The sequence below is a fragment of the Peromyscus eremicus genome, chromosome 10 (assembly GCF_949786415.1).
Source record: "Peromyscus eremicus chromosome 10, PerEre_H2_v1, whole genome shotgun sequence".
Classification (NCBI taxonomy): domain Eukaryota; kingdom Metazoa; phylum Chordata; class Mammalia; order Rodentia; family Cricetidae; genus Peromyscus; species Peromyscus eremicus.
In genome coordinates this window covers 21138653-21165763 of record NC_081426.1, presented here as the reverse complement: position 1 = coordinate 21165763, position 27111 = coordinate 21138653, and the positions used below count along the sequence as shown (strand labels likewise).

The 27111-nt window shown below is 46.5% G+C and overlaps 1 protein-coding gene across 1 annotated transcript in view; it reads right to left on the bottom strand.

The window, feature by feature from the left end:
* The window catches only part of Pkd1l1 (polycystin 1 like 1, transient receptor potential channel interacting), a 108318-nt gene that overhangs the window by 20491 nt on the left and 60716 nt on the right, over positions 1-27111 (bottom strand). Inside the window, exons 30-40 of the mRNA XM_059275330.1 lie at positions 24992-25075; positions 22681-22888; positions 19577-19683; positions 18130-18346; positions 15197-15370; positions 13876-14128; positions 10797-10932; positions 9780-9864; positions 9176-9352; positions 7728-7846; positions 2500-2610 (exon numbers count right to left, since the gene is read on the bottom strand). Coding sequence (XP_059131313.1) covers positions 2500-2610; positions 7728-7846; positions 9176-9352; positions 9780-9864; positions 10797-10932; positions 13876-14128; positions 15197-15370; positions 18130-18346; positions 19577-19683; positions 22681-22888; positions 24992-25075 — 1671 coding nt within the window. The remainder of the gene's footprint in view (positions 1-2499; positions 2611-7727; positions 7847-9175; positions 9353-9779; positions 9865-10796; positions 10933-13875; positions 14129-15196; positions 15371-18129; positions 18347-19576; positions 19684-22680; positions 22889-24991; positions 25076-27111) is intronic.

Genomic DNA, 27111 nt, shown 5'->3' with positions numbered 1-27111 from the left:
TGGCTACATACTTGTCACTTAGTATGTCCCATATCTGTTTTAAAAAACAAACTAGTGACATTTAATATCAACACTGAATTCCCAGAACACTTAAAATTTTTTTTAATTTTGTTTATTTTTATATGTATGGGTGTTTTCCTTGCATGCATGTCTGTGCACCATATGGGTGCCTGGTGCCTTTGGAGGCCAGAAGGGGGCATTGAATCCCCTGGAACTAGAGTTACAGATGGTTGTGAACCAGAATTAAGAGCACCAGCCAGTACTCTTAACCGCTGAGCCGTCTCTCCAGCTCCCCACAAAACTTTTGAAGGTGCTGGGAAATCAACCCTGAGGCAGCTTTGCCCATATTTAAGCATCACCCTCTGATACTTGCTCCTTGTTGGGACATCATTGAAGAAACACCTGTGTGGTGACCCAGAGCTCACACATCCCCCACCACAGGAATCATCTCTGCACATTCCCCACAAACTAGAGAGCAGGAGGTGAACTGGAGGATCCAAGCATGTCCTGGTCCTGTGTGTACTGTAATCAGCAACTCTATCAAACGGCCCATAGCGGCAGTGCAGCGAGGGGGAAAAGACATGAGCAATCAATCTCAGCTCACTGGGATGGAGCCTGGCTCTGCCTCCAGTTACCAGCGCCTAACTCGTGGCTTAGTTTTATTTTGTTGTCTTGGGATTTCATGAAGACTTTGAGTTCAGAAGTACTTCAAACACAGATTAAATATCACAAGTCTGCTACTAGGGTAATATTTTGTTGTTGTTGAAGAAATCTAGACTCTCCTCTTCTGAGGTTTATAGAGGAGGACACTGCAGCCCGGAGGCAAAGGACTGCTGCCTGCCTCGGGGATTCCTTCCCTGGATTCCGTAGGATTCGCTTCTCCTGGGTTTGGTCCCCAGCTCTCTCTGGAATGCTACAAATACCAGCCCCTCAGGACTTGTTGATTTTTAGGATTAGGTACTGGGGGATGGGTGAGGCAGACAGGGTCCACTTTAAACATTCCATTTTGAACCAGGATATATAAATATGGCCTGCCTGGTGACCAGACCTACAAGAGGCAGTGAGGTTTCTCTACGTTGTGGGAAACATAAGGTGTTTAAGCACACCTGGGTCAACATCTCAGCAGTGTGCCTGAGCATACCAGGCCCACGTGCACATAGGGATCTTACAGATATTATCTCAGCCAGAATTGACTATCGAGAGGCATATGAGAAAGGTCTAGTAAAAAGAATACCATGAAATGTGAGATCGCAGTAAATTAGCCAAATCGGTGTTTCTAGCGTTTTGATTTCCGTATCTACAAAAAATGCCCCACATGGTCTCTTTGTTTTGCTCACAGCGCCCCCTCCTGGCACAGTCTATGCACCTGTTCAGTTGGAAGAACTAAGTTGTCAGAGTAGAAAGCTTTGCCAGATGGGGCACAGAAAATACCATGTAGCTTCGCCAGAGCTGCAGCGGTAAGAGGTAAGATTACTGAGCTACGGCAAGTCCAAGTATTGGGACTTCCAGGCAGGACCTTGTTAAAGATCAATACAGTCATAAAAATACAGGGAATAACATTCGTGAGTCACCATCTAACAGAGTACCAGTGTTCCTCTGTCTTACAGAATCTAAAAATATGCCCTTAAATCAAAAAGATGAAATGGATTTTACTACTGCCCTCTCCTGCCCAAAAATGTGACAAATATATTTATATAAAACTGAATGAGAATCAAAGGCAACACATTCGTAAAAATGCTACAGAAATGAGTATTAAAATATTCCCTACAGAAAGAGAAAGGAAACCCCTCAACTTGTGGAATTGTTGTACCCCTATCACTAGGAAGCAAGCAACTATTCATATTGCTAGAGTCAAAGTGCCTTGGAGAAATTGCCTGAGTTAGCAAAATTCACTGACAAAGGAATGCTCTATTACGTGTGTCCACTCATCTCTTTGGGCACCCTAATCTGAGAGGTGTCGAGACGCCCAAAATATACACATGGCAGGTGCCACGAGAGTGTGCCTCTGCCTTGGACTGTTTACTTGGTTAGTGTTTCCTTATGATGGAAGTCTGTTGCATTTAAAAGTAAGAAAGCAAATGAACACTCCAGACGTGGTAGAGAGCTTGAGAGAGCGTGGCACTTTGAAATTGGGTGTCACGAACCATAAATTGCAACTGTAGTCTTTGGTGGAAGAACACTGATGTTTTTCTGCAAAATTGATGGTATCACCCCTTGTTCTGAGAATTTCTTTCATTATTGACCCCAAATGAGATGCCAAGCACATGCCCAAAGTCTGCACATGGAGCAGCTGTGATGAAGACCTTTCTCTAAGCTCAGTCTGTAAAGGTGAAGTGACTTAAGGAGAGGGTAGAGGGTCTGTAGGGCGCCCCCTTCTGGAACAAAGAGAAGAAAACTTTCTGGAACCAGAACGTGGAGTTCTCTTTGGGTGTGTGGGTGCAATGACCATGAACTAGTGCCACATTCCCCAGATCTGCAAGAGCTCCCCAAACCTCCTACCTTGTAAATTCCTTCCTGATGGCTTGATTGAGAGAATATTCACCTGGGCAGACTCTCCCATATGTTATAAACAAAAGCAGGAGCAGCATGAGGCTGTGCACAGAGATGTCTCTGGGAGGAGAGATTTGAGAGTTAGCATCCTTGGAGACCCTGGGTGTCTACATACCTATTTCCCTCACAGAATGTGTTTTAAGGAGCAAGGCGTCTATGGCCCTGTTGGGATGTATTAGTGTAAGGCATGAGATGGGTTAAAGTTTGCATTTACTCTTTGTCTTTTTAAAAGAATCCTCCCCTCTTCCCCCCATTTTTATTAGTTCTTGGGAAACGTTGCACAGTCTACTTTGACCATATTCATCTCCTCGCCCAACTCCTCCTAGGTCCACCCACCTTCCCCACCCATCAACGTTGTGTCCTTATTTTATTTAATGATCAAATACCATTTGTGCTGCCCTTATACTCTGGAACGTGTGGCCTTCCGCCAGAGCGTGATCAACCTACCTAGGCCACACCCTTAAAAACAACAACAACAACAAAAACCACAAAACCTGGCTCTCCTCCCACCTTCTATTAATTGCCAATAGCTCCTTAGCTAGGGGTGGGATTTCAACATCTATGCGTTGGGTCTTGTTCTTCTATGTTATCAATATTCAGCTTTCCCAGCTCCATTTTTTAAAAAAGACTATCTGTTTATGTTTTTGTCAATAAACACGCTTGGACCTATTCGTGTGGCGGTTCCTGGGCTCTCTCTTCTGTCCCATTGATCTAGGTATCTATTTCATTGGTCTGTGACTTTTGTTTCTGCCAACAGCACACAGCAGTTTCTGCAGCTCCATAGTGTATATTACAATTGCACAGTGTCGGCCTTCCAACTTCATTCCTTTTCAGGATTGCTTTCATGATTCTAGCTCCTCTGTTACCCCTTTCTCATTTTGTTACCAGTTTGCTGACATCAGTTTTCTAGCGCCTAAGGTATTTGGTCAGTGCCCTGAATCTGCACATCAGCTTGGAACACACTGATGCACTGCCCTCTGTGGGTTGATGTGGGCAGTGTATTCTTTCTTCAATTTTTCTCATCAGAGTTTTGTGGGTTCGGGTTTACAATTCCTGAATGCTTGCTTACATTTTCGTTTGAATGTTTGGATTTCTTCAGTGCTACAGTAAACAGCGCTGTACATTCAGGTTCACATATTCTTCACTGCAGGCAGGTAGGAGTATAACTGCTTTGTTGTTTGGTTTTGTTTTGGTTTTTCGAGACAGGGTTTCTCTGTGGTATAACTGCTTTGTATTGTGTGAGTGCATGTGTGCAGGCTTTCACTTGTGTAGATGCACGTGTGTGTGTGTGTGTGTGTGTGTGTGTGTGTGTGTGTGTGTGCCAGGAGTCAGCTCTGGGTGTTGCTCCTCATGGGCTGTCCACCTGATTTTTAAGGTAGGGCTTCTCACCTGAGCCTGTGGCTCACCCATTCTCCTGCACTTGGCTGGACAAGGATGCTCCTGGCTCCACTTCCCCAGTGTTGGGATTTCAAGTGTATTCCTGATTTTTACATGGGTGCTGAGGATGAAATTCGGTTCACATGTTTGTACAGAGAACACTTTACAGCTGGAGCTTCCACCTCCTCAGCCCCCAGTTGACTTTTTTTTCTTTTTTCTCTCTCTCTTTCTTTTTTTCTTTTCTTTTCTTTTTTTTCTTTTTCTTTTTTGTTTTTTTTTGTTTTGTTTTGTTTTGTTTTGGTTTGGTTTTGGTTTTTGAGACAGGGTTTCTCCGTGTAGTTTTGGTGCCTGTCCTGGATCTTGCTCTGTAGATCAGGCTGGCCTTGAACTCACAGAGATCCACCTGGCTCTGCCTCCTGAGTGCTGGGATTAAAGGCATGTGTCACCACCACCTGGCCTCCCAGTTGATTTTTAACATTGTCTGTTATCTTAGAAGCACGTACCTTTTGGCCAGCTGCCAGTAAGCTGTTTGCTGTTTTTCCTTTGAATCACCCTCTGACCCCACCCTCATCTCACTGGCCCACGTTTCCAACCTGATGTTTAGTGGAAATGGTGAGACGGTCATCTCCACCATGTTTCTGGGTATTTCACGGGTAAATTCGCCAGTTAGGTGACATCGACACCCTTTATTTGTTTATGGAAACTCTCTTCCCTGTTTTCAAATTTGTAAACTTTCCCCATTTCTTTCATGAATGAGTGCTTGATTCTGTCAAGCACATTTTGTGCATCTGTTGAGAGGGCCATGGTTTTCCTTGCTCAGTCTGTTATGTGGGAGATTCATTGGCCACTTTTCTACACAGTTCTCTGTCAATCCATAGCTCCATTTCTTTATGATTGCTTTGCACAGTACCTGTCGAACAAGCTGGTGCTCTAGACTGGCCAGTTTAGTTTACCTCCTCTCGTCACTATTCCTTGTGATCTTCGTGGAAATTGAAGGTTACCAAAGAGAAAAAGGAAAGGAGCGGCTCTCATCTCTTCTCATGTTGACCCCTGTTCATGTGCAATGCCTACATTCATCAATCTATTTAAAGTTGCAAAAATGCTTATGTTCTAAGTCTGCCATTTGCTTTCCTGAGCCCTGGCTGGACCATCTCTCTGAAGAGAACATTTCCCCCCTGCTGCACACCTCCTAGAGTAAATTAGGGAAGGCAGGATGGATAATTTCTTTGTCTAATGTTTAACTGGTTTCTGAGCATCTCTTACTTAGATTGGTGCCACTCCAAACCGTTGGCATTAAATATATTTCAGGAGCTTCAGTTCATACAAGTGCTGCCGACGAGTTGATGCCAAGTTGCCGGTCTTTGACAGACACAGGCCTCTTCCAGCGGCTGCTGAGCCCTAGGCGATGATGGCTGCTCATTCTCAATTGCTTCCCTGGTGAGGAAGCGATCTGAGCTCACATGGACATTTTCAGTCACAGACCTCAAACCAGGAGCCAGGTTGTTTCCGGTTATTTTGTAAATGGACACAACCAGAAAAATAGCACTTTTCCTTTGGAAAAAAAAAAAAAAAAGCTCTCCATAATTTCATCCTTACGCCATTTAATTCACGTTGAAGACTACAACAGGGCTTTGGTATTTTTGAACTAGAATCCATGTTTCCTTTCTCCCACACCACAAACAATTTTTTTCTAGGACAGAGGCAATGACAAAGTTAGAAGACCATCCGATTGCTCATGTGCCCTATCTCACAGCCAGTCAGTTGTTAATCTGAAGGAAGGCACCAGTGTTCTGCCGATGATGCCACTGGGGACTAACGTGTCCCCCTAGTTTCAGTGTACGCTTGAATCTTCCAGGATTGTTTTTCAACTTTCCCGAGTGTTTTATGCATTTCTCATTAAGGTTCTACCAGCACACACGTCTGTTGTTGTGCCCAACAGTCTGGTGTTGCATTTTATCTCACTTACTGCACACGCAAAGGACAATGGCTCTTGATGCTTAGTTTTGCCATTGGCTACTTTACTAAACTCTCTTCCTGTGGTTTTTTTTTTTTAAATCATTTTTTGTGGGATTGTCCCGGGATTTTTCACCATGACAACCGCAAAAAGAGTTAGCTTAGTCTCCTGATCCGGCTGTATCTAGCTGTACTCTTGGGTGGCCGCCTTGGTGTGGACTCTTCCTGTGGCTCTCTCAGCGTGAGCCTTTGCCCCGGGGAGTTGGGTTTCTCAGCTTTGCTCTGCTCAGCTCAGCAAGCTCCTTGGACATCAGCTACCCAGTCTTTACATGCACCTGTGAACTGGGAGGGGGGTGTTGGCAGCACAGTCCCAGGAGCTCCTGATGGCCCCACTCCCATTCTCAGATGCTCAGGTGCCTCCAGTTGCCTTCATGTTCTGCTCTTGCAGAGGTACAATGAATGCTCAGGGCACTGGGTACACGGTGCTTACTGTCCCTATGAGACTTTGATGTCTAAGTGTGTGTGTGTGGGGGGGTTGGATGGGTGTCACTTAGGTCTGTCATGCATGGGTTTGGTTGGGGGTAATTGAACCATTCTGCTTCTATGGGGAGACTGGACAGGTTTAAAAGTCTTTGTCATGTCTTATCTTCCCAGAATTTTTTTTTTAATTCATTTTGAATGTGACTTCCTAGGAAGGCCACACCTCTTTTCTTTGGAAAAGGATTTGCTTCAGAATGTGTTCTTTTCTTTGCAGGTGGGGGTGGTGGGGGTGGTGGGGGGTGGCAGTGTTTCAAGACAGGATTTCTCTGCGTAGCTTTGGAGCCTATCCTGGAACTCGCTCTGTAGACCAGGCTGGCCTCAAACTCACAAACAGAATGTGCTTTTGATTTAAGGGAGCTGACCGTGGGCAGGTGATAATGTAGGATTTTTAAGAAAGATGATTAATTGGAGGTGACATTACATACTTTAGCAACATCATTGTGGGAAAATTATCTGGAGCTTCTAAATTCTTGACAGACTCAAGAAATCTGAAATCTAGAATTCAGAACTGGGAGACATGTATTGACTAGTATTTGCAGAAGTTTCTTCCAGGAACTGCTATTAGTGGTCACCACAGATGGGGAGGGGGTTGGGTACCACTAATTAAAAAAAAGCATGGCAGATGTCTAATTTGGGGAGGTTTGTCTCAGTTACTAAGCTTCATGTTTTATCTCAAAATTTGAAATGGATTTTATGTTGAGCCCCAGAACATGCCTGTGTAAACTATGCTGAGTTATTTTCAAACACCGGTCCCTGGGCCCAGTCAATGTCTATGAAGACGTACAGCATTTGCTCTTGGATTTTCATTGCTGGAGGAGCAGAATGCCAGGTCTAGTGTTGAGCAGAGTGTGATGTGAGGGGATTAAACATGATGCATGTGAGTCTGCATGGCTGAGCGAGCTGAGGTGCAGAGCTCCAGGTCCCTAATTACAGGCAGGTGATGGAACAGTTTTCTTCCCCCAGTCTCTGTCCCACGTGTTCTGGCACAGGCTGAGACCTGGGCAAGGATTTTCCCAAGTGCAGGTTGAGCTTTCTTACGCGTCTTCTTAAAAAAAAAAAAAAAAAAAAAAAAAAAAAAAGGCAGTACCAGAAAAAGCCCATTGTATTCTGGCCTTTGCCCACCTCGGGGCTGCCTGTGCCCACCTTGGGGCTGCCTGTGCCCACCCGGGACTGCCTGCACCCACCCGGGACTGCCTGCACCCACCTCAGGGCTGCCTGCACCCACCCGGGACTGCCTGCACCCACCTCAGGGCTGCCTGTGCCCACCTTGGGGCTGCCTGTGCCCACCCGGGATTGCCTGCACCCACCTCAGGGCTGCCTGCACCCGGCTCTCTTTCCTCAGTCTCTCCCTGGTCACTCTGAACTTGGCCCTGGATGGTGGCTGAGCCCAGCGCAGGTGGCGTTGTCGTTGTCGGGCAGCCAAGACCTGTGGTGGCGGAGAATTCCGTGATACTGGGGTCGGCACTGGAGAGAGAGAGAGGCCTTTGGTGTCCCTGCCAACCCAAAAGCCGTCATCATTGCTCTTTGCCTTGCATTCGGGGGACAAATAGGGACTTTGTGCAGTCAACACACACTGCGTTGTTGGGGAGGCAAGGGGAGACGGAGCAGGCCCATTTGAAAACTCTGCTCATGGCCCAAGCCAGCGCCTTTGGCATGGATTGCCTCTGGGCCAATACAAAGCATAGCTTCACAAGAGAGGCGTGGCCACTGCTGACCAATCACGGGAGCAATTGCCTTTTACATTTGCATAGTAGTTCCTGTTAGAGACCTTCCAAGACTGGAAAAGTGATTTTAAAGCGGTTTATTTTAGTATGAAATGACCTTTGTTTGCCTGGTGTAATAAAATCATTATAGCTTCCATGTTGTAGCTACATCTGTTTATGGGCAGGACTAACACTAGCCAAGAGCCAAACCCATGGGAAATAGTGACCCATTCATTTCTCATTCATCTGTTTACCCATTCCATACACGTTCAGGGAGCAGCCCCTGAGGCCCTCAGTTCTTCCTCCCAGAGCTGCTGGGCTTCTAAGAAGCATAGAGCAAGCACTGGAAAGTGAACCTTGGGGGCTGGGCTTGTGGTTCAGCTATGCCCTGTGTTCTGAGGACTGTGCACCCTGGCTGGGTGCACCGCAGGCATAGGTTTGGAGATTTAAGCCTGATCGGGACTGAGTTCCTCAAAGGCCTTTCAGTTCAGAGGTTAGACTAGCTAGCAAAGGAATCTTGCTGATTGCCTCAGGCTTGGACGCAGGTGCCCATGCCGACAGAGGAAGAGAGTCTTGGAAGAAGGAAGGGAAGCTGGGGGGCTGCAGGTGGGTAGAGAGTAGAGCAGCGCCGCTTCTCAGAAGGTGTTGAAGGATGGGGTCAGAGAAGACATGACCCGGGCCTACACTCGGGACATGGAGACTGCTTATGTCTGTGTGGAAGCATGGGGACAGAGGGAAGCTATATATTTTCTATGTGTGTGCATTGAAAAGCAAACGATCTAAACGTTCTCTGAAACTGTGGTCAGAAGTTATATTTTTCATTTGCCACTACATTTTCAAATGCACCCATTTCCCTGTGGCTCTGATTTCACTGGGATTGGGGTAAGGAAAGAAGCATAAGAAATTTGCACACACACACACACACACACACACACACACACACACACACACACAGTGGGGCTCAAAAAGTGCAGCCAGATTTGAACTAAGGTCTGAGCTCCCATCTGCATGGTGGGAACAGAGCGGTTCTGAACCCTCCCCATCCTGCTCACCCTCTCAGCCTCCTCAGCACTGTCAGGATAACAGGAGCTGGGAGAATGAGCAATGTGGGTTCTGGAGTGTTCTTCCAATTCCAAATCGAGATCCCTGGTTGCATCATGTAAAGATTCAGTAAAAAATTGGCTGTCATGTTTCCTTTTCCAGGCAAAGGCCAGCGCTGCCAAACAGATCTGGAAGAGAGGTGCCAGAGCACAGTGTCTATTTGTGCCCCTCCCACGGACAGCCATCTTCTTGATCCTGCACTGCGACCTGACTTCATCTCAGTTCAAAATGAGATACCAGAAGCCACTACCCTGAAGTCCCCAGCACCTAGTCACTGGGTGTGGCCTTCACCAAGAGACTCAGGGCCTCTAGGGCACAGTTTCAGAAACTGAAGATAGAGACAAAGTTGTTTATCTCTTTGGGGATTTTTCAAATAAGGATTCGGAATACCAGGTTGAGGTGGAGCTTAGCCCAGGCCCCAGCTCCCAGATTTTCTTATCATGTCTAGTTCCAACTCGAAAGAGAAGACACATACCATCAAAACACATCCACTGGTCCCTCTCCTCCCTGGTCCCCTGCTGGCGAAGGCACCTCCACCACAGGGGAGTGTCTTACCATGAGTGGCTGGGTGACAGATGCACAGCAGATCACCGAGAGCAGCAGCAGGTGCAGCCACCACATAAACTGCTCTGGCACAAACCTGTCCAGAAGAGGGCTCAGTCGACATCATGGGAGCCAGCTACCCATGAAGACAGAGTTACAGACATAGGGCAATGATGCTTTCACTGCCGGGAGACATGAGCTGTGGTTGACGAGGGGCTGTGGGACGGGTGCCAGGTCTGTCTACCCATCAAAGCAGAGTCCTTCCCTGTTGAGGGAATACCACCCTCCCTGAAACTTTCCAGCACCAAGACTAAAAGAGCCTGAAATGAAGACAGGACAGAGCACAGACAAGGACTTGGGAAATGTAGGTGGTGCTGTAGTGAGGACTCTGTATTTCATCCTCAAGCCTCGGGATGAAGCACACCCAGTGCCCCTCTTTTACAGATAAGCAAACAGGCATGAAGAAAAGTGCCTAACCCTTCTTCACAAAGTACTGAGGAATGCAGGGAGAAAGGACATTGTTAGGGAGAAAGGGTCTTGGGTGGCTCCTCTTCCTCATGGGATAGGAACATGGTGTAGGCTTCTCCAGAGCCACAAAGGATGGCCCTCCGGTCTTCAGTGGTAGCCTGAACCACATAGGAGCCAGGTGAAGAGGTAACATGTGGGAAGGACTGGTTAGGATATTTGATGTACCGTCATAGCCCAGCTCAACAGTATACATTTACTTTTCAAACAATATCGTTGACTTTGGCTAGCATCAGTGTTTTCCCTCTGATAAGCTTAGTGGCAGATGCCCTCCTTTTTGGATGCTCCCTCCTGCATAGCTTCTTGTTTGGTACTTAGGACTCTGTCTACACAGGGTTGAGTGACCCTTTGGGGTTTGCATATGATCATATTCACCTTCAGAAGGGATGGAGTACAGGAGAAAATTGGTGACTGTGTATGAGTTACCCGAAACACATGAGTCTCTTCACAGATCCTAGACGTCTATCAAGTACCCAAGGATGTCTAAAAATCTCAGCTACCCACCTGTAGCCTAGGAATCCTGTCCCCAAACCACACGCAAGGGAAGCTGATCCACAAATGGCCCAGGCCACAGAGCTTGACCAGAGTAGACAGACCCTTGACCGCTGGAGTACAAGTCCTTCGAAACCACTGCTGGGAGCTAAGAAAGAGCAAGATAGAGACCGGTAGGTTAGCAGTCCTTGTCATCCTCACCCACAGTGTGGTGGGAGCTTGTCACCTTGGTTGGGCCCCAGGGGACTAGTCACACAGTCAAACATTATCTGAGGTGTGTCCGTGAGGAAGATCCAGAGGATAATAACCTCTGAATCAGTGGGTTGAACAAAGCAGATAGGCCTCCCCATGTGGGCGGGCCTCATTCAATCAGTTGAAAGTCTAAACAGAACAAATGGACAAAGGGAGTTCCTCTTGCCTGATGATGACCTTTGAACCAGGATACTGTTCTTTGCCTGACAGAGCAGGGGTAGCCGTGGTACAGCAGGAAATGAGGGATTTGGAGTTGGCCATTATGGCTTCGTTGTCTGGAACTGTCCTGTCTCTACACATTCCACAGTGAACATCTCACTTCCGAGCTCTGGCTTCCCAGCCCATCTCTCTGCCCAGCATATATATCTAGCCAGGACTCTTGGGACAGCCTGCCAATACTGGCGTTATTACTATAAGCCTGTCTAGCTGAGTGCTCATTTGCATATAGGCATGACTCTTTCCTTCTCCCTTAGTGTGGGCCAGGCACAGCCTCGGTCAGTTGAGCACACAGACCTTGCTGACCACTGTTTACAGAGCAGTGTCCAGCTGCTGCTCAAAGCCTCTGTTGGCCATTTGTCCATATATTATGCAGCCCCAGAGCCCTGCAGTTAAGCGCTGACACCCCATCCTCCATTCCTGCTAGGCCAGGTTCAACAGGCCCTTCAATCCCAATGATCAGACCAGGTGAAGTTAGTTCCTGGGACCCTGGTTCCCAGAGGACTCACTGACTCCATTGGCACACCCTTCCCTATTATCACCCCTCCTCTTCCGGTTCAGTGAGCGTCTACTATAATTTGAGCCTGGAGCTGTTACTCTAATTTGCGTAAAAAAAAAAAAAAGTGGAGCTTTGCCTTTCAGAACGTTTGAAGTGCAAGGTCTCATACTGACTTCTAAAGGATTGGATCAAGCTTGTGAGCCAGACTCACCAGGATTGGACTGAAGCCAGATGTCATGGCTTCCGATAGGCCTGGGCTCATACCCAGGCTTAGATTTTAGAGGGGACCAGAATGTTTAGTGACATTTGGACTAAGTACATTCTGCTTGCTCTGCCTGTCAAGATGGGCACAGATCACTGTTCTGGCAGCAGGCATGAGGACTACTCAATGCAGCCATAGGGGGACTTTACCTTGTGACCTGGGAGGAAGGTGGTGGCTCTTTTCTCTCAGGGCAGGGAAGGATGCACACACATCACTGCTACTGGCTGCCATCCTCCAAGCTTGGTCAGTCCCTGGGAGAATGTCTGATGCAGGATCCTGGAATTGTGACAAGGTCAGGGCAAGTCAGTGCCACTTTTGTTGCTGAGCCTGAAACGCTAGTGCCCTTTGCCGCCAACTCTGAGGACAGGCATTGTCAGATGGGGGCCCAGTCAAGCATAGGCCTCAGGTGGCTTTTGAAGGATGTCATTGTCTGTCTGAGCCAGCTCCTTTGGACCTAAACTCTTCCTACCATGGGGCCTACGCTGATGGCCTCCAGGCAGCTCCAGACAGTCAGGCTGATAGACTGCAAAATCCACCAGAGGCAAAAAGGTTGGAGGATGAGGGCCAGAGCCCTACCAAGTGCGTGGGGGTGGGGATCAGAGGTTCATGTGGCACATAGAGCAAGTGGGGCCTGAGAGTGCCTCGCATAGGAACAGGGGGTGTGGAGCTGTGGAGCAGAGTGGGCCATTGCCTGGCAAGTAATGCACCCTAAGAGAACAACCCCCTAAGAGCACCAGCACCCCAAGGACGCCAGTACACAGATCCCCAAAGCAAAATCCCAGGGCAATGCAACCACAATGATAGCATTAGAAATTGTCCTTCATTTGCATAGAATTCTGGGTCCATAGAGAGCTGGCTCTCAAGCCCTGTCTACAGAAAGGGCAGCACAGATCATTGTCTCCGTGTGCCACAGCTTCTCCTCCTTCTCTTCCACAGGCCACCAGGGTCTCACTGGACACACACACACACACACACACACACACACACACACACACGGGACTTTCCAGATGCTGCCCTTCCCTGGCCCCACCTAGTTGTCACTTGCACTCCTTGACCTGGGAAATGGCCTACACTCTCTGGAGGACCAGCCCCAGCTATCCTCTGGATCTAACTATGGCCAGGCCACAGCCACAGGAAGATGGCAGAGAAATCCAGTTTTTAGCATCTTATGCTGTAGCGTTAATGACTGCATGTCATGTCGCTTACCTGGGAGGGCTGCCTCAGACCTGGTCTCCCACTGGGATCAGGGCCTGATGGGGGAGGGGGAAGGAGCAAATGTATGACTCTGAACCAGGCACAGCTGGGGTACTTTGGGAGCTGCTTCTCCCTCTTGTCCCTCCCCGCTTCCCCACCCCCCACGCACTCCAGAGTGAGCCTGAGAGACAAGCAAGGCAGGGATGAAATGAGGACTTTTGATGTTCATCTTGATATGGGCTTGGACAAGCCCTCACCCACCCAGAGCTCCTCTCTGGAAGCCACAGAGCAGGAGAAAATTGTGTCGCTAAAAACTTAAAAGACCCTTAAGAGGAGAGACTGATAAATGTGGCTATACAAGGTTTTCAAAAGGTGATTATTGAAAAGCAGGATCCAGGAGAAGGGATTTGCTCCCCACACAGCTATGCTTTTCTGCCATGGGGTGGCTGGCTATCGCTCATCTGTTCTGGAAAATGGTGGTTACAAGAGTCTTGTCTACAAGGGATGATGGTCCAAGAAAAAAAAAAAAGTGGCTTTAAATCCATCCAATGATGTTTATTTTCAATGAACGAGACAAGCAGAAAGCAGGGGATATACTGCCTACTTAAGAGACTGGCCCCTGAGGACCAGGCAAGCTTCTGATTTTAGCTGACCATACCATGAGGTACCTCTGTCTTCACTCCTCTTAGAGGCCACTGTGGCACAGCCTGTAGACGCCCTGCGGCCTCCTGTGAAGGAAAGAGGTTGGTTGGTAAGGGCACCCCACATCGGGGGTCTCCCCAGGGGCACAGGGCCACACACCTGGCTGACCCTGAAGAGCAGGGATAAGAGCTGGGCAGCTGGGCAGGCCAGGAAGGTGCACAGGAGACTCAGACCGAAGGATTCCAGAGTGATAAGAGTGGGACCAACATCCAGGGGGCGCTGTAACGGTTCAATGACATGGCAATGAATTCCCTTGAGTCCAACCCCAAATACACAGAATTCCAAATGGATTCAGTGTGGGCTCCTGTTCTAGTTAAAGCCCTTTCTCCCAGAAGCCTTGCCTCCACCCCAGGGGTTGAAGAAGACAAAACTGTGCTTTTCCTCGTAGACACATCCTTGTGAACCAAACAGATGCTTGCTGAGCACCCACAAGACACGTGCTCAGCAGTCCTCACTACAGCCCCACAATAAGGTGCCAAGAACTTTGATATGCCCCCAGCAGAGGACCAGATGGCATCCTAGACCAGACCACTAGAGGTCCCCAGAGAAGCTGAGCTCCCCGGAGAGCATAGCTGGTCTCTCCTTGCGACTTGATGACATTCCTTGTCATCTTTTGTGTATTGTCGCAAGTTCTACCAACACAGTGTATTTGAAAATTCTGCAAATCTTTACGTGTGATCATATCTGCTGCCACATTTGTCCTATGACAGATGACTGAACTCAATCTTGGCACATCTACGATCAATGTATCCTCCAGCTATCTTGAGGACCATGTGAACCCAGGGGCTGGCCCCATGAATGATCCTGAAATTATCATAGAAAACGATCTTGGTCTGGAGAGATGGCTCGATGGTTAAGAACATGCATTGCTCTTGCAGAGGATCCTACTTTGTTTCCAAGCACCCACATCAGGCAGTTCACAAACAACCTGTCACCCCACCCCTCCTCTGGACTCTAAGGGGACCCTCTCCTTCCGTCTTTTTAAAACATGTACACATGATAAAAAATAAACTTAAAAAAAATTAGCGTCTTTCCCCTCTCCCCGAATGTCACGTTGTATGGAACCCAGGATGTGAATTCTCACAGGGCAGCAGTCTCTTGAAGACTTGCAGACCCTTCCAGCTCTGATTCCAGTCTTATTACCCGCTAGCCCACTCAGTATGCCGCTAGGTTGCTCCCCCTAGCTTAAGGCCTTCTCCAGAAGCTTAGAGTTTCCCATGTTAAAAGAAGGACAAACTGTACGCCTGAGATTTGGAAGTTACTGTGGGAAAATCTGCTGCCTCACACCTGTTCATGGCCTCCCACAGTGACCAGGGCAGCGAGGCAGGAGTAGACACACAGGAGGCAGAAGGACACCGCAAGTCGCTGTGTGTGTAGGTAGCTGCTGGAGGGGGGCTGGCTGTACAGGGAGAGCCAGATGTGGAAATCCTCCAGGTACTCCGTGAACTTTGAATAGAAAAGCTGAAACAGAAAGCACAGGTGTTTTCCCAGACATGGACACGCATGAGCCGAGTGGAATCCTGACTGATAATCAGCAACTTTTAGAAGGAGACTCCAAAATTTCTTGGCTTTTCTCTTTCAGCTGAAAGCTGGATACTTCCCGACTAATGGTTTGGTGCAGGTGGATGCCTCTCATGGCCACCTGTTCTGCCTCCTCCTTCCCCACCCCACCACCTACTTCTTCAGCAGCATCTCACTGGACATGGCTTGCACCACTCGGACTCTGACCCAGTTCAGCCTCCTGCTGAAACTTCCAAAGGTTTGGTACTGATGAGTTCTCTGCTTCATTCATGCTAGCTCATGGAGACCTCCTCTCTTGGAGACCTCCTCTCTTGGCCCTCCCACCATTTCTTCCTTTTCTGATCCCAAAGAACTTTCTAAATCTCCCCATTCTCAGTGCTTTCCACAGAAACACAGCCACAGTGTAGCTGGACACCAGCCCTGTGTGCACTGAGACCTGGGACTGACTGCCTTCTTTCTACCTGGTAAGACTTATGAGGTCTACCGCCCAGAAATTGGTGATATCTTGGGGAATTTCTCTGCATTTTAAAATTTTCAATGCAACTTAAATACTTTTTTGGAGCTAAATATTCTAGAAAAGAACTATTTCTAAGCAGAACTGCTATCATGAATACAATCAGAATAATCGGCAAACCCAGGCAAAACCAGTTTAAGAGACTAAGGATATATCTTTTGTATGTAAATTCCCAGGTGACCATTGATACCAGAGACCCAGCCATATGGGCTCACAGATGACAAAATCAGTAAAGTTAGGTTCCTTACCCAAAGTTCTCAAGCATAACAGCCTGAGGGGGAAGCATGGGGATTATTGTCTAAGGGATGCTGCAGTTAAGCAGGGCCTTTGGTTTAAAGTGCTAAAATTTTTCTGTGTACCATGGCTATTTGGAAATAGTTGTTTCAAATTCATATTGGCAGTGTTTTGTGCTAAAGTGGCAATACCAGATACTTCTCATTATGGTGACAATGGAAAGATCAAGACCCAGTGCCCAGGAAATGTCAGGTTGGCAAGATAGTTCAAAGGGTAAAAGCACTTGCTGCCAAGGCTGATGATCTGAGTCCAATTCCCAGGACCCACATGGTGGAAGAAGAGAACCAGTTCCTATAAGTTGTTCTCTAACCTCTACACGTAGAGTGTGACATAAACACACACACACACACACACACACACACACACACACACACACAAAACAAGTAATTAAAAATGTTAGAAACATTCTTAAAAAGAAATCATTCTTCAGAAGCACAAGTCACAAAGAAGTGTCTCTTGTGACATTTGCTGTTATGGAAATAAAGGAGGGAAAATGGTGGCTGTAGCCTCAACAAATAACCGTGTACAGTGGGCCGTTCTATGGCCTTTAAATTAGTTAAGAGAAAATTCATGAAGAGGCTTATTCTATAAAGTGTGAATGTTTGCAAATGAGCCAATGCCCATCAATAAGGAGGAAATGGGAATATACAGAAACCCAAATGTCATACTGAGTCTGTGAGATAACAGTCAATTCTATCACCTATTAGCACTTGTCTACCTTCTGATGCTGCAGCCATGATCTGTCTGCATTCTGTGACAGTGGAATTGTTTATGGCATGTGAGTGATTACAGATCTTTCGTTTGGGCCCTCTCAGACACTGCAGATCACCAGCATGCAGAAGTTCTAGAAACTGATTACTGTTGCGGCTCAAAGACGAACCGAGTTGCTGTAAAGATTGCTATGTAGCAAAGGCATCGACGCACACTGGCTGGTGAGCTGATCCAAGCTTCATGTCACCTGAAGTGTGGTGTGCTGCTGCTGTCTCCTCAGAACTGAAGCGGCCCCTCCTGGAGGAGGAGGAGGAGGAGGGGAGGGGTGCTGAGGCTAAGGGAGATCATGAAACAAGAGAGTCACAAATATCCTCTCCAAGGCTAGAGAAGCAGTAAGTGCTGTGGGATGTTCTGCATGTTAAATGTGTTGCTCTGATTGGTTAATAAATAAAACACTGATTGGCCAGTAGCCAGGCAGGAAGTATAGGCAGGACAAGGAGAGAGGAGAATTCTGGGAAGTGGAAGGCTGAGGCAGAGAGATGCTGCCAGCCGCCGCCATGAAAAGCGAGTTGTAAGATACCGGTAAGCCATGAGCCACGTGGCAACTTATAGACTAATAGACATGGGTTAATTTAAGATAGAAGAACTAGATAATAAGAAGCCTGCCATGGCCATACAGTTTGTAAGTAATATAAGTCTCTGTGTGTTTACTTGGTTGGGTCTGAGCAGCTGTGGGACTGGTGGGTGAGAGAGATTTGTCCTGACCATGGGCCAGGCAGGACCAGGAAAACTCTAGCTACAAGTAAGCTATTGTGATGGAGAGGATTTATTGGTAAAGCTGCCTGCAAGTAGTGCAGAGCCAGGGATGACACTTTCGTGAGTCACCGTCCACACTGGGTTCTGCTTTTTAGTGGTGTAGCTTCTGTTGAGTCACCCACAGCCTTGAAAGTAATCCATAAACCAAATAGCTAACCAAGATAGACTTGGATGGAGACATTTCTTTGATGTGTCATTCACTGGTCCCTGTCTGGGGTGAGTAGGCGCTTGTTCACGTCTTTTCAGAAGTCACACAACATGGGTATCTTGACAGTTAGCTACATAACTTTGGGAAGAAGCAGACGTGGGCACCAAATAAGACCGGCCAATCTGGTATGTCACAGGTCACCTGCATGGGGCCTACCTTCCAGAAGCCAAGACCGTGGCGCAGGCAGAAGAGCTCTCGCTGCACACGGCCATCACATAAGCTCACAGCCAGCCAGCACTGGGCAGAGAAGAACCAGCCTTGGCCTGAACGTAGCTCCTTCACCATCACGTGGCTGAGGAACCAGTTTGGGGAAGGTCCACTGCTGTCATGCCAGAGTTGGATCTTCTGGAGTGGCCCCAGTTGGTTAGGAGTGCTAATGACATGCAGAAATGTCTTATCAGCCACGTGTATTCAGCACCCACAAAAACCTCACCAACCCTGATAGGGACCTTAAGGACAGTGGGTTCCAATGAGCATTGACTGGTAAGGGCACACAGGCCTTCAGGATCCACTCTAATTCCCCCTTTATTATCAGTTTACTTCTCATGGTTTCAGTTATTCACCAACAAGCACAAATCAAAAATACCAAGTGGAAAATTCTAGAAATAAACAACTTGTAAGTTTTGAAGCTATTTACAGCTATTCTACCTTATAATTACTGATTGATAATCTTGTGGTGTGCCTCATTAATAACTTATACTCTATCTTAGGTTAGGATGTCAAAGAACAATCAAGTAGGTCCAGGGTTCAGTGCTCTCTGGTAATTCTGAGATCCACTGTGTGGCCTGGAACACATCTCTTGAAAAGAGAGTGGCTATAACTTCCTTAAACCAAGTCACTCAGATCTCCAGCCACCTGTTCGGATATGAGTTAGTCTGAAGTTAACCTGTACTTTCCTCATAAAAACAATGCTCCAAAATAATAAATATTGTAAGTAAATTATAATAAACATTATACATTTTTCATGAGAAAAAGATGACTCCATTATTTTCCTGTTGTCTAAGAATGTCAGGTACTTACACCTCTACCTTGATAAATGATCTCTTCCCCTGACTCTCCATCTTTGTGATGCTGTGTAGCATCGCTCTTCCAGATTTGGGATGGTGGCGCTAATTAACTTAATCATGTTTTGTGACACAAAAAAACACTTATTCTAATACACAAGCTTAGTAAGCCGATACCTTCTTTCTACCTTCATTTTCTCCCGCCCCCTCCCCCGCCCCGTGTAAACAAACTGTGTTAATCTAGCCCATATGTTAGCGTGCTTGTAATTCCAGCCCCCAGGGGCCAGAGCAAGGAGCATAGTTGCAAATCCAGCCTGGTCTACATAGTGAATATCAGATGTGCTGTGGCTACATAGTAAAATCCTACCTTTAAAAAAAAAAAAAAAAAAAAAAAAAAAAAAAAAAAAAAAGCAAAGCCAGAACCTTCCTAAAATTAAGTGTGTGAGCCAATGATCATGACTCTCTTTCTATGCTTCATGAGCCAGCTTTATCATAGGCATGATGCTCAGAAAGCCGGTGTTCTCTGTGCAGCATCTCTGTGATACCCCATTCTGATCAGCCCCTTTCCCAAAACATGTGGGCGGAGGGGTCAGGAGTACCTCAGTATAAAGGCGTGCCTGGAATTCCTTCCAAACAAGGACATCTCTGGACAGCAGAGTTCTTTGGTTTCTGAGAGGCCATTTTCACCACACAAAACAATGTAAACCTTAAAACAGACAGAAATGGGAGCTGAGGCTACGTCATGGAGGGTGTGGAGTTCTGCAGAACAGTGTTTCCTTGCTCCATCCCCGCTCCCTACTGGCGGGTCCCAGCATCAAGCCCAGGAGCTGTGGGGGCCTTGCATGGCTTGCCGAGCCCTCACAGGCCAGGGGCTTTGGGGGCCTTGCATGGCTTGCCGAGCCCTCACAGGCCAGGGCTGACATCCTACAGTGTAGCGTCTCCTCCACTAGCCAGCTCTTTACAAACTTCATCTAGAAAAGTGGGAGGCCCTTGGGAATCCTCGGCGTTTCTCTTCCTCTGCAGGGCAGAAGGCCACAGAGGGCAGCATCTCCTACCCTTGAGCGTGGTGTCTGGACACTGGGCCTGCAGGACACCAGAGTGGGTCAGGGCTGGTGGGAGGGGTACTCATGTCCACAAGGAGCACCCTAGGGAAGCACATTGTACTGCGCTTCTTATCACTCTTCCTGGCATCTGTCACACCGAAACCTGCAGCTTTGATGTGGTATAATTTTAATCTTTCATTAAAGTAATATTAATCTCTTGTCTTTCTTTCTTACTTTTTTTTTTTGTTTTTTTTTGGTTTTTTTTTTTTTTTTTTTTTTTGGTTTTTCGAGACAGGGTTTCTCTGTGTAGTTTTGCGCCTTTCCTGGGACTCACTTGGTAGCCCAGGCTGGCCTCGAACTCACAGAGATCCGCCTGGCTCTGCCTCCCAAGTGCTGGGATTAAAGGCGTGCGCCACCACCGCCCAGCCGTTGTTGTTTTTTGAGACAGAGTTTCTCTGTGTAACAGTCCTGGTTGTTCTGGAACTCACCCTGTAGACCAGGCTGGCCCAGAACTCACAGAGATTAGCCTATCTCTGCCTCCCAAGTGCTGAGATTAAAGGCATACGCCACTACTGCCTGGCCCAATCTCTTGTCTTTTAAATCCTTTCCTAGTCCAAAATAATCTTTTGCTTTGAGTAGAGTAGCTACTATTTTTTTTTATCATTATCTTTCTGTTTTTAAACTTCTGAAATTTATTCTCTCTCTCTCTCTCTCTCTCTCTCTCTCTCTCTGTGTGTGTGTGTGTGTGTGTGTGTAATGTCAATTAAAGATTTTATATTGTCTTCTTTTGTAGGGACTGTGATTGCTCCAGACATTTTGCTGAACAGCTTCTCTGGTCTATAAGACCTTGACACACACCTGGGTCATTTCTGGGGTGTCTAGCTGTCCCATAAGTCTACTGGCTAACCCCAGAAGACATTACACTGTGAAGCTCTTGCCTGGCTTTCTGGCAGGGAGCCACGTATGTTCTCTTTCAGATTGTTAGGCCTATACTTATTCTCCTGTGTGCTAGAGCTCGCTTCCATATGAACTTTAGAATCAATAATTCCTGTCCCACAAGACATCTTTCTGAAATTGCAGTTGATTTCATTGGCTTTAATCTCTTTATGTCTTAGGGTTTTTTTTTTTTTTTTTTCAGTAAAATGGATAGTATGGCTGGGTGTGGTGACATGCCATTAACCCTAGCACTTGGGAAGACGAGGCAGGTGGATTTCTGAGTTTGAGGCCAGCCTAGTCTATATAGCAAGTTGCAGGACATCTAGGGTTACATAGTGAAATCCTGTATCAACAAACCAGCAAATAATGCAAACAAAACAAAAACTCAAATAAAACAAGTAATGTGGATATAGGAATCGACTAATTCATATTGTCATCATTATCATCATCCTACAGATTGATTTATGATTTATGACAAGGAGAAATTAGTTGTCTCAGCTACTGTATAAAGATAGCTATCTTTGCTGGGCAGTGGTGGCACATGCCTTTAATCCCAGCACTCAGGAGGCAGAGGCAGGTGGATCTCTGTGATTTCGAGGCCAGCCTGGTCTACAGAGCAAGATCCAGGATAGGCACCAAAACTACACAGAGAAACCTTGTCTCGAAAAACCAAAAAGAAAAAAAAAGATAGCTATTCTTTATTTAGGTCTTTTATGAATATTGGGCAGATTCTTTCCATGGTGCTCCTGTGTGTGTTAGGTGAATTCACCTTCAGATACTCGTCATTTTGTGACTGGTAGGAGGAACTTGCTTCCAATCCTGTGTAATGACAGCCACTGACTCTGTGTGGATGAGTGGTGGGCTGCCCCGGTCTGATCATGAACCTGACAAGCTTGTCTAACTCTGGGTCTAATTGTTTTACATCGTTTTTTTTGTACAAGCATGTCAAGAGCACATGGCCCTATCTTCTGGCTTCTAGGGGAGGCCACTCTCACTCCCCATGCCTCCAGTCTTATGGGTTCCATAAAGTAGACATGTTTTTAGAGAAAAGGGAGTGTGTATCAAACACCCACGCAGAATTCCTGGTGGATTTGTAGGGGCACATTGCTAGCCCTGCCTCTGAATGAGTTTGTTCCTGTCTCTGCAGAACTCTCTTCCATAGCCTACCTTGGCCTAGGCATTCCCTGAACTACTAGGCTGGATTTCCTCCTTGATCCTCCTACTACTTCCTCCTCCTCCCCATCCACAACCTCATCTTCAGCTGCTTCTCCGGGGAACCCTGCCCATGGCCTCTATCTCCTCACCCAGCTCCATTCCCACTCAGCCCAAAGGCTAGCCTAGGGACTTCTTACCCCTTTCTTGCTAGATCCTTCTCTGAGGTGGGCCATGGATTCAGTGTTAACTCAGAGGAGTAGAGTCCAAGTCACAACATCTCAGAGACTGACTCAGAAGAAAACCATCTCTGAAGCTGTTTGTCACCATGGAGGCAGAAAGGGGGAGAGGAGTCCAGGGGGCAGGAGGTGAGGGTCCTGTCTTTTGCCCTTACTGATACACAGGACAGTGGAAAGGGTAGATAAGTGTCACCCCTGACATTACGATGAAACAGTGGTCACAGGTGATTGACAGAGCAGGCAAATCACCTCACTATCACTTCTGGTGCCTATCAGGCTCATCCACACCCTTAGACCTCATTGTTAGAAGGCATTGTTGGGAGCTCATGTTACCTTTGACGTAAACTGGGCTGGTGACCGGAAGCCAGTGTCAATGATGACTGCATACAACTGGTGGCCAGGTGGGGTATCTTCTTCCAGAAAAATACAACCAGGTTTCTTTTTCTTGTGACTATCTACACATCTGCTTTTAGCCACCAACAATCCATAAAGAACCAAGAAAAACACACTGAAAATAGCGGGAAGCAAGTTGTGTGGGTGACTGTAAACAAAGGAAGAGAAATGAAGGGAATTTCTCACGGGAACTGGCCTTCAGGCAGACGTATTAGCTCTTCACAAACTCACAATCTCTCCTTGGTCTTCACAGACGTGTTCCCCAAATGCCTTATACTGGTTGGGGGGAAGGGGACTCTGAAAACACAGAGCTGCCTGGGACCAATGACAGGCACCCCACAGCCTACAATGATGCCCTGAGGGGCCAATGATGATCCAGCTGGAGTGGCAGCAAGCTGCACCCTGCCAGGTCTGAGGAACTTGTATGGGGAAATTGAAAAAGAGTGTCAGGTACGGCTTAGTGGTGGAGAACTTGCCTAGTGTATGTGAGGCTCTGGGTTTAATCTTTAGTATGAATGGGAAAAAATGGAAGAGAAGAGGAACGAAAGAAGAACGTCCCTATCTGAGACGTGCCTCACAATACTGATGTAACATTCTGTTCTCGTCCTGCCTCCTCCCAGCAGAACAAGACAGGAGAAGCTCCAGATGGTCCAGTGTGCCTCTTCATGTACCTCTGTCCATGTGAGTGAGGCTGCTTGCTCTCTACCTGCAGCTTACACTCACCTGGTCCCTGGCACTCATGCACCAATTCTGCCTGGGAGAGCAGTCTTCCAACTTTCTCCTCTCCTCTGTAGATCCACAGAGAGTCATCCAGCTGGACCTTAACGTACCTGGACTTGGGCTATATGGGTATTTGACAACACTGCAGAGGGTCCGTGCTGTGTGGGATTGCTACCTCCTAGTCTCCTGCCTCATCACTCTGACTCCATCTAAGGACTGACACACGCTCTGGGTCCCCGATCTGATGTCCTCCTTTCTGCTTCCAGACCAGACTCAGAACCAGGTCACACCTCCTGTCAGTCACACTCTATGAACTTCCTGGCTCATAGCTTCCTGGCTCGAGCCCATCCTTCTTATCCCTACATTGCTTCCTGGGACCACTCAGATGTCACCAGTGCTTTGGGGTGACCTTTGGGTTCCCTTTTCTGTCTGTAGTATCTCCATTGTTCCAGTCCTCCTTGTTTACCCACAAATAATATGGATGTTGCAGAAAACCAGGACTGGAACTGCTGTTCTCCAAGCCTGAAGAGCTGGTTGGCTGGAAACCTTCCCTGGGGCAGCATTGGTCTTTAGTAACTAACGACTACTTGCTACCTATCAGGCCCACCAGCTAAGCTACTAAGTTCCGTTAAAAAGTGAAGTACAGTTTCATATTCTACCAGTATAAGTGCAAAAAATATTCAAAGCAGCTTGTCCTCAATGCACTTGTATTCAAAACTCTAAATACAATTTTTCATTATGAAACAGTGGCTATGGTAACTTTTAAACTAACTTAAAATAAGGTAGAGGTTTGTGGTGGTTTGGATAGGAATGGCCACCACTGACATGTATTTGAATGCTTGGCCATAGGGAGTGGCACTGTTAGGAGGTGTGGCCTTGTAAGAGTAGGTGTGGCTTTGTTGGAGAGGGTGTGTCACTAGGGGGTTGGCTTTGAGGTCTCAGAAGCTCAAGCCATGCCCAGTGTGGCAGTCTTTGCCTGCCAATCACAATGTAGAACTCTCTGTTCCTTCTCCAGCATCATGTCTGCCTGCATGCTGCCGTGCTTCCCACTGTGACGATAATGGACTAAACTTCTGAAATTGTAAGCCAGCCCCAATTAAATGGTTTTCCTTTGTAAGAGTTGCCTTGGTTATGATGTCTCTTCACAGCAATAAAAACCCTAACTAAGACAAGGTTGTTATTGGAAATGAGGCTACAATGTTCAGTATAAACCAAGAAAAGCAAATTGAGTGTCATTTTTGATGGCTGTAAATATTAATTAAATCAGTAATAATTGACCCAGTCTACACTGAAATATAGCTGAGCTTAAAAGTAAGAAAGATCCTGGATTCCTGGTGTTCATAAGGCTCCTATTAGTGGCTGTAAAGTATAAACAATAACATAACATGTAAGACAATCATTCGTCACATCTATGCTCCAGAAAACAAACATGTTACATAAGTGTTAAGTATAAACTCAGCAGAGCATGGGCATCTCTTAAGTGGTCACTAGAACACATGAAATGAACTCTGCTTTGGAGAGTGGAACTCACCTCCGAAACTCAGAAATGGGGCTCACTTCGAAAGTGGCATTCAGCTTTCTTCTCAGGACAGAGAAAGGCGCAAGGCGATGGTAGCTAGAAGGGGAAAACAGAGCAGAATAACAAACGTGGCATAAGTTCAGCTCTATGTGATGGGGCAATGAGAAGCTGGGAAAAAAGAAACGGCAGTCATTCCGATGTTATGATGCAGGCCATTTTACCATGTCTTGGGTGTAACTCTCTGATGTACCACAGAGCCTCAAATCTGGGTACTGGGAGTCAGCGGCTACGGAGACCTGTCCTAAGATGTCAGCCATCAGGGTATACTGCCACCTACAGGCAGACCCGCGACAGCACAGCCCTGCGTCAGACTCAGGTTAGACCTCACCGTAGATTGACCTTTGCGTAAGCACCTCTCCTGGTCTCACAAATATCCTATCATTGCCAAACCTGTTGTGATAACTACCAAAAATGCTTTTTTTAAAAAAAACAAAACAAAACAAAACAAAACATAAAACTGCCTCCTCTTTATCATCTTGCAGGTAGTTTCTGTATGTTCTTCCTTTGTGTCCTTGGCTCTTGGGGAAGGAATACTACGCAATAGGGAACAAAGGACTGCTTTCATGTATAATTTAATAGCAACGAACACTGGATCACTGAAACTTTACCAGTAACTTCCCATGGCACCATGTTATTGTAAAAGGCTACAAAACAACATGGTATTGGCACAAAAATGAGACATGGAGACCAATGAGTTAAAGTAGAGAATCTGGACATAAGTCCATACAACTTCAGCTACTTGATTTGTGACAAATACACTGAAAATGCACATTGAAAAAAGACAGCATCTTCAACAAATAATACTGGGAAAAACCGAGTACCTACATGTAGAAGAATGAAGCTAGGTACTAATCTCTCGTACTTCATGAAAATCAACTCCAAGTGAATTAAAGATTTAAACATAAAACCCGAGATTGTAAATTCAACAGAGGAAGAGGAGAGAGTATTCTGTAAGATATAAGTGCTTTCTAAATGGGACTCTAGTCACTCAGGAAATAAAACCAATAGTTGACAAAGGGAAACTCATGAAATAAAAAGCTGTACAGCACGTGATACTGTCAGTTGATTGATGAGGCAGCCTACAGAATGGAGGAAAGTCTTTGCCCACTGTTATCTGACAGAGGATTAATATCTAGATAATATTTCTTGGGACACCCGACTGTGAGAATGAGAGGGTCTCTGACTCTTGTGCCTGATCTTGGGACTCTTTTCCCATTGGGTTTCCACTTCCTACTTTGATATGATAATTTTTGCTTCATCTTAATATATTTTATTTTGTCATTTTTGGTTGTTATCTCTTAGAAGCCTGTTCTTTTCTAATAAGAGACAGAAAGGGAGTGGATCTGGTGGGGAGGGGAGGTGGGGGAATAACTGGGAGGAGTGGAGGAGGGGAAACTATAATCAGGATATATTGTATGAGAAAAGAATATTCTCAATAAAAGAAAAATGAAAAAAATAGGTTAGGTAGAAAAAAAATCTAGATAATACAAAGAACTAAAGGAAAAAAAACCCTAAACATTAATAAAACAAAAAAAATGCAATTAAAAATGGGTCATGTGCCAGGCGGTGGTGGCACACGCCTTTAATCCCAACACTCCGGAGGCAGAGCCAGGCGGATCTCTGTGAGTTCGAGGCCAGCCTGGGCTACCAAGTGAGTCCCAGGAAAGGCGCAAAGCTACACAGAGAAACCCTGTCTCGAAAAACCAAAAAAAAAAAAAAAAAAAAAAAAAAAAAAAAAAAAAAAGGTTCATGTATCTGAACAAAGAATTCTCAAAAGAAGAAATGCAAGTGAACATTGGAAACAGTATGTAACAGCCTTAGCCATCAGGGAATTTCACATTAAAACCACCACGGGATTCTCTCTCCCCCAGTCAGAATGGCTGCTGCCAAGACATCAAGTGACAACAAATGCTGGTGGGGCTCTGGGGGAAAGGGGACCCTTCTTACTGTTGGTAGGAACGGAAGTTGGTGCAGTTACCCTGAAAACCAGTGTAGAGATTTTTCAGAAAGCTAAAAGTAGAACTACCATATGATCCAGCCATAGCACTCTGGGCACAGACCCAAAGGACTCT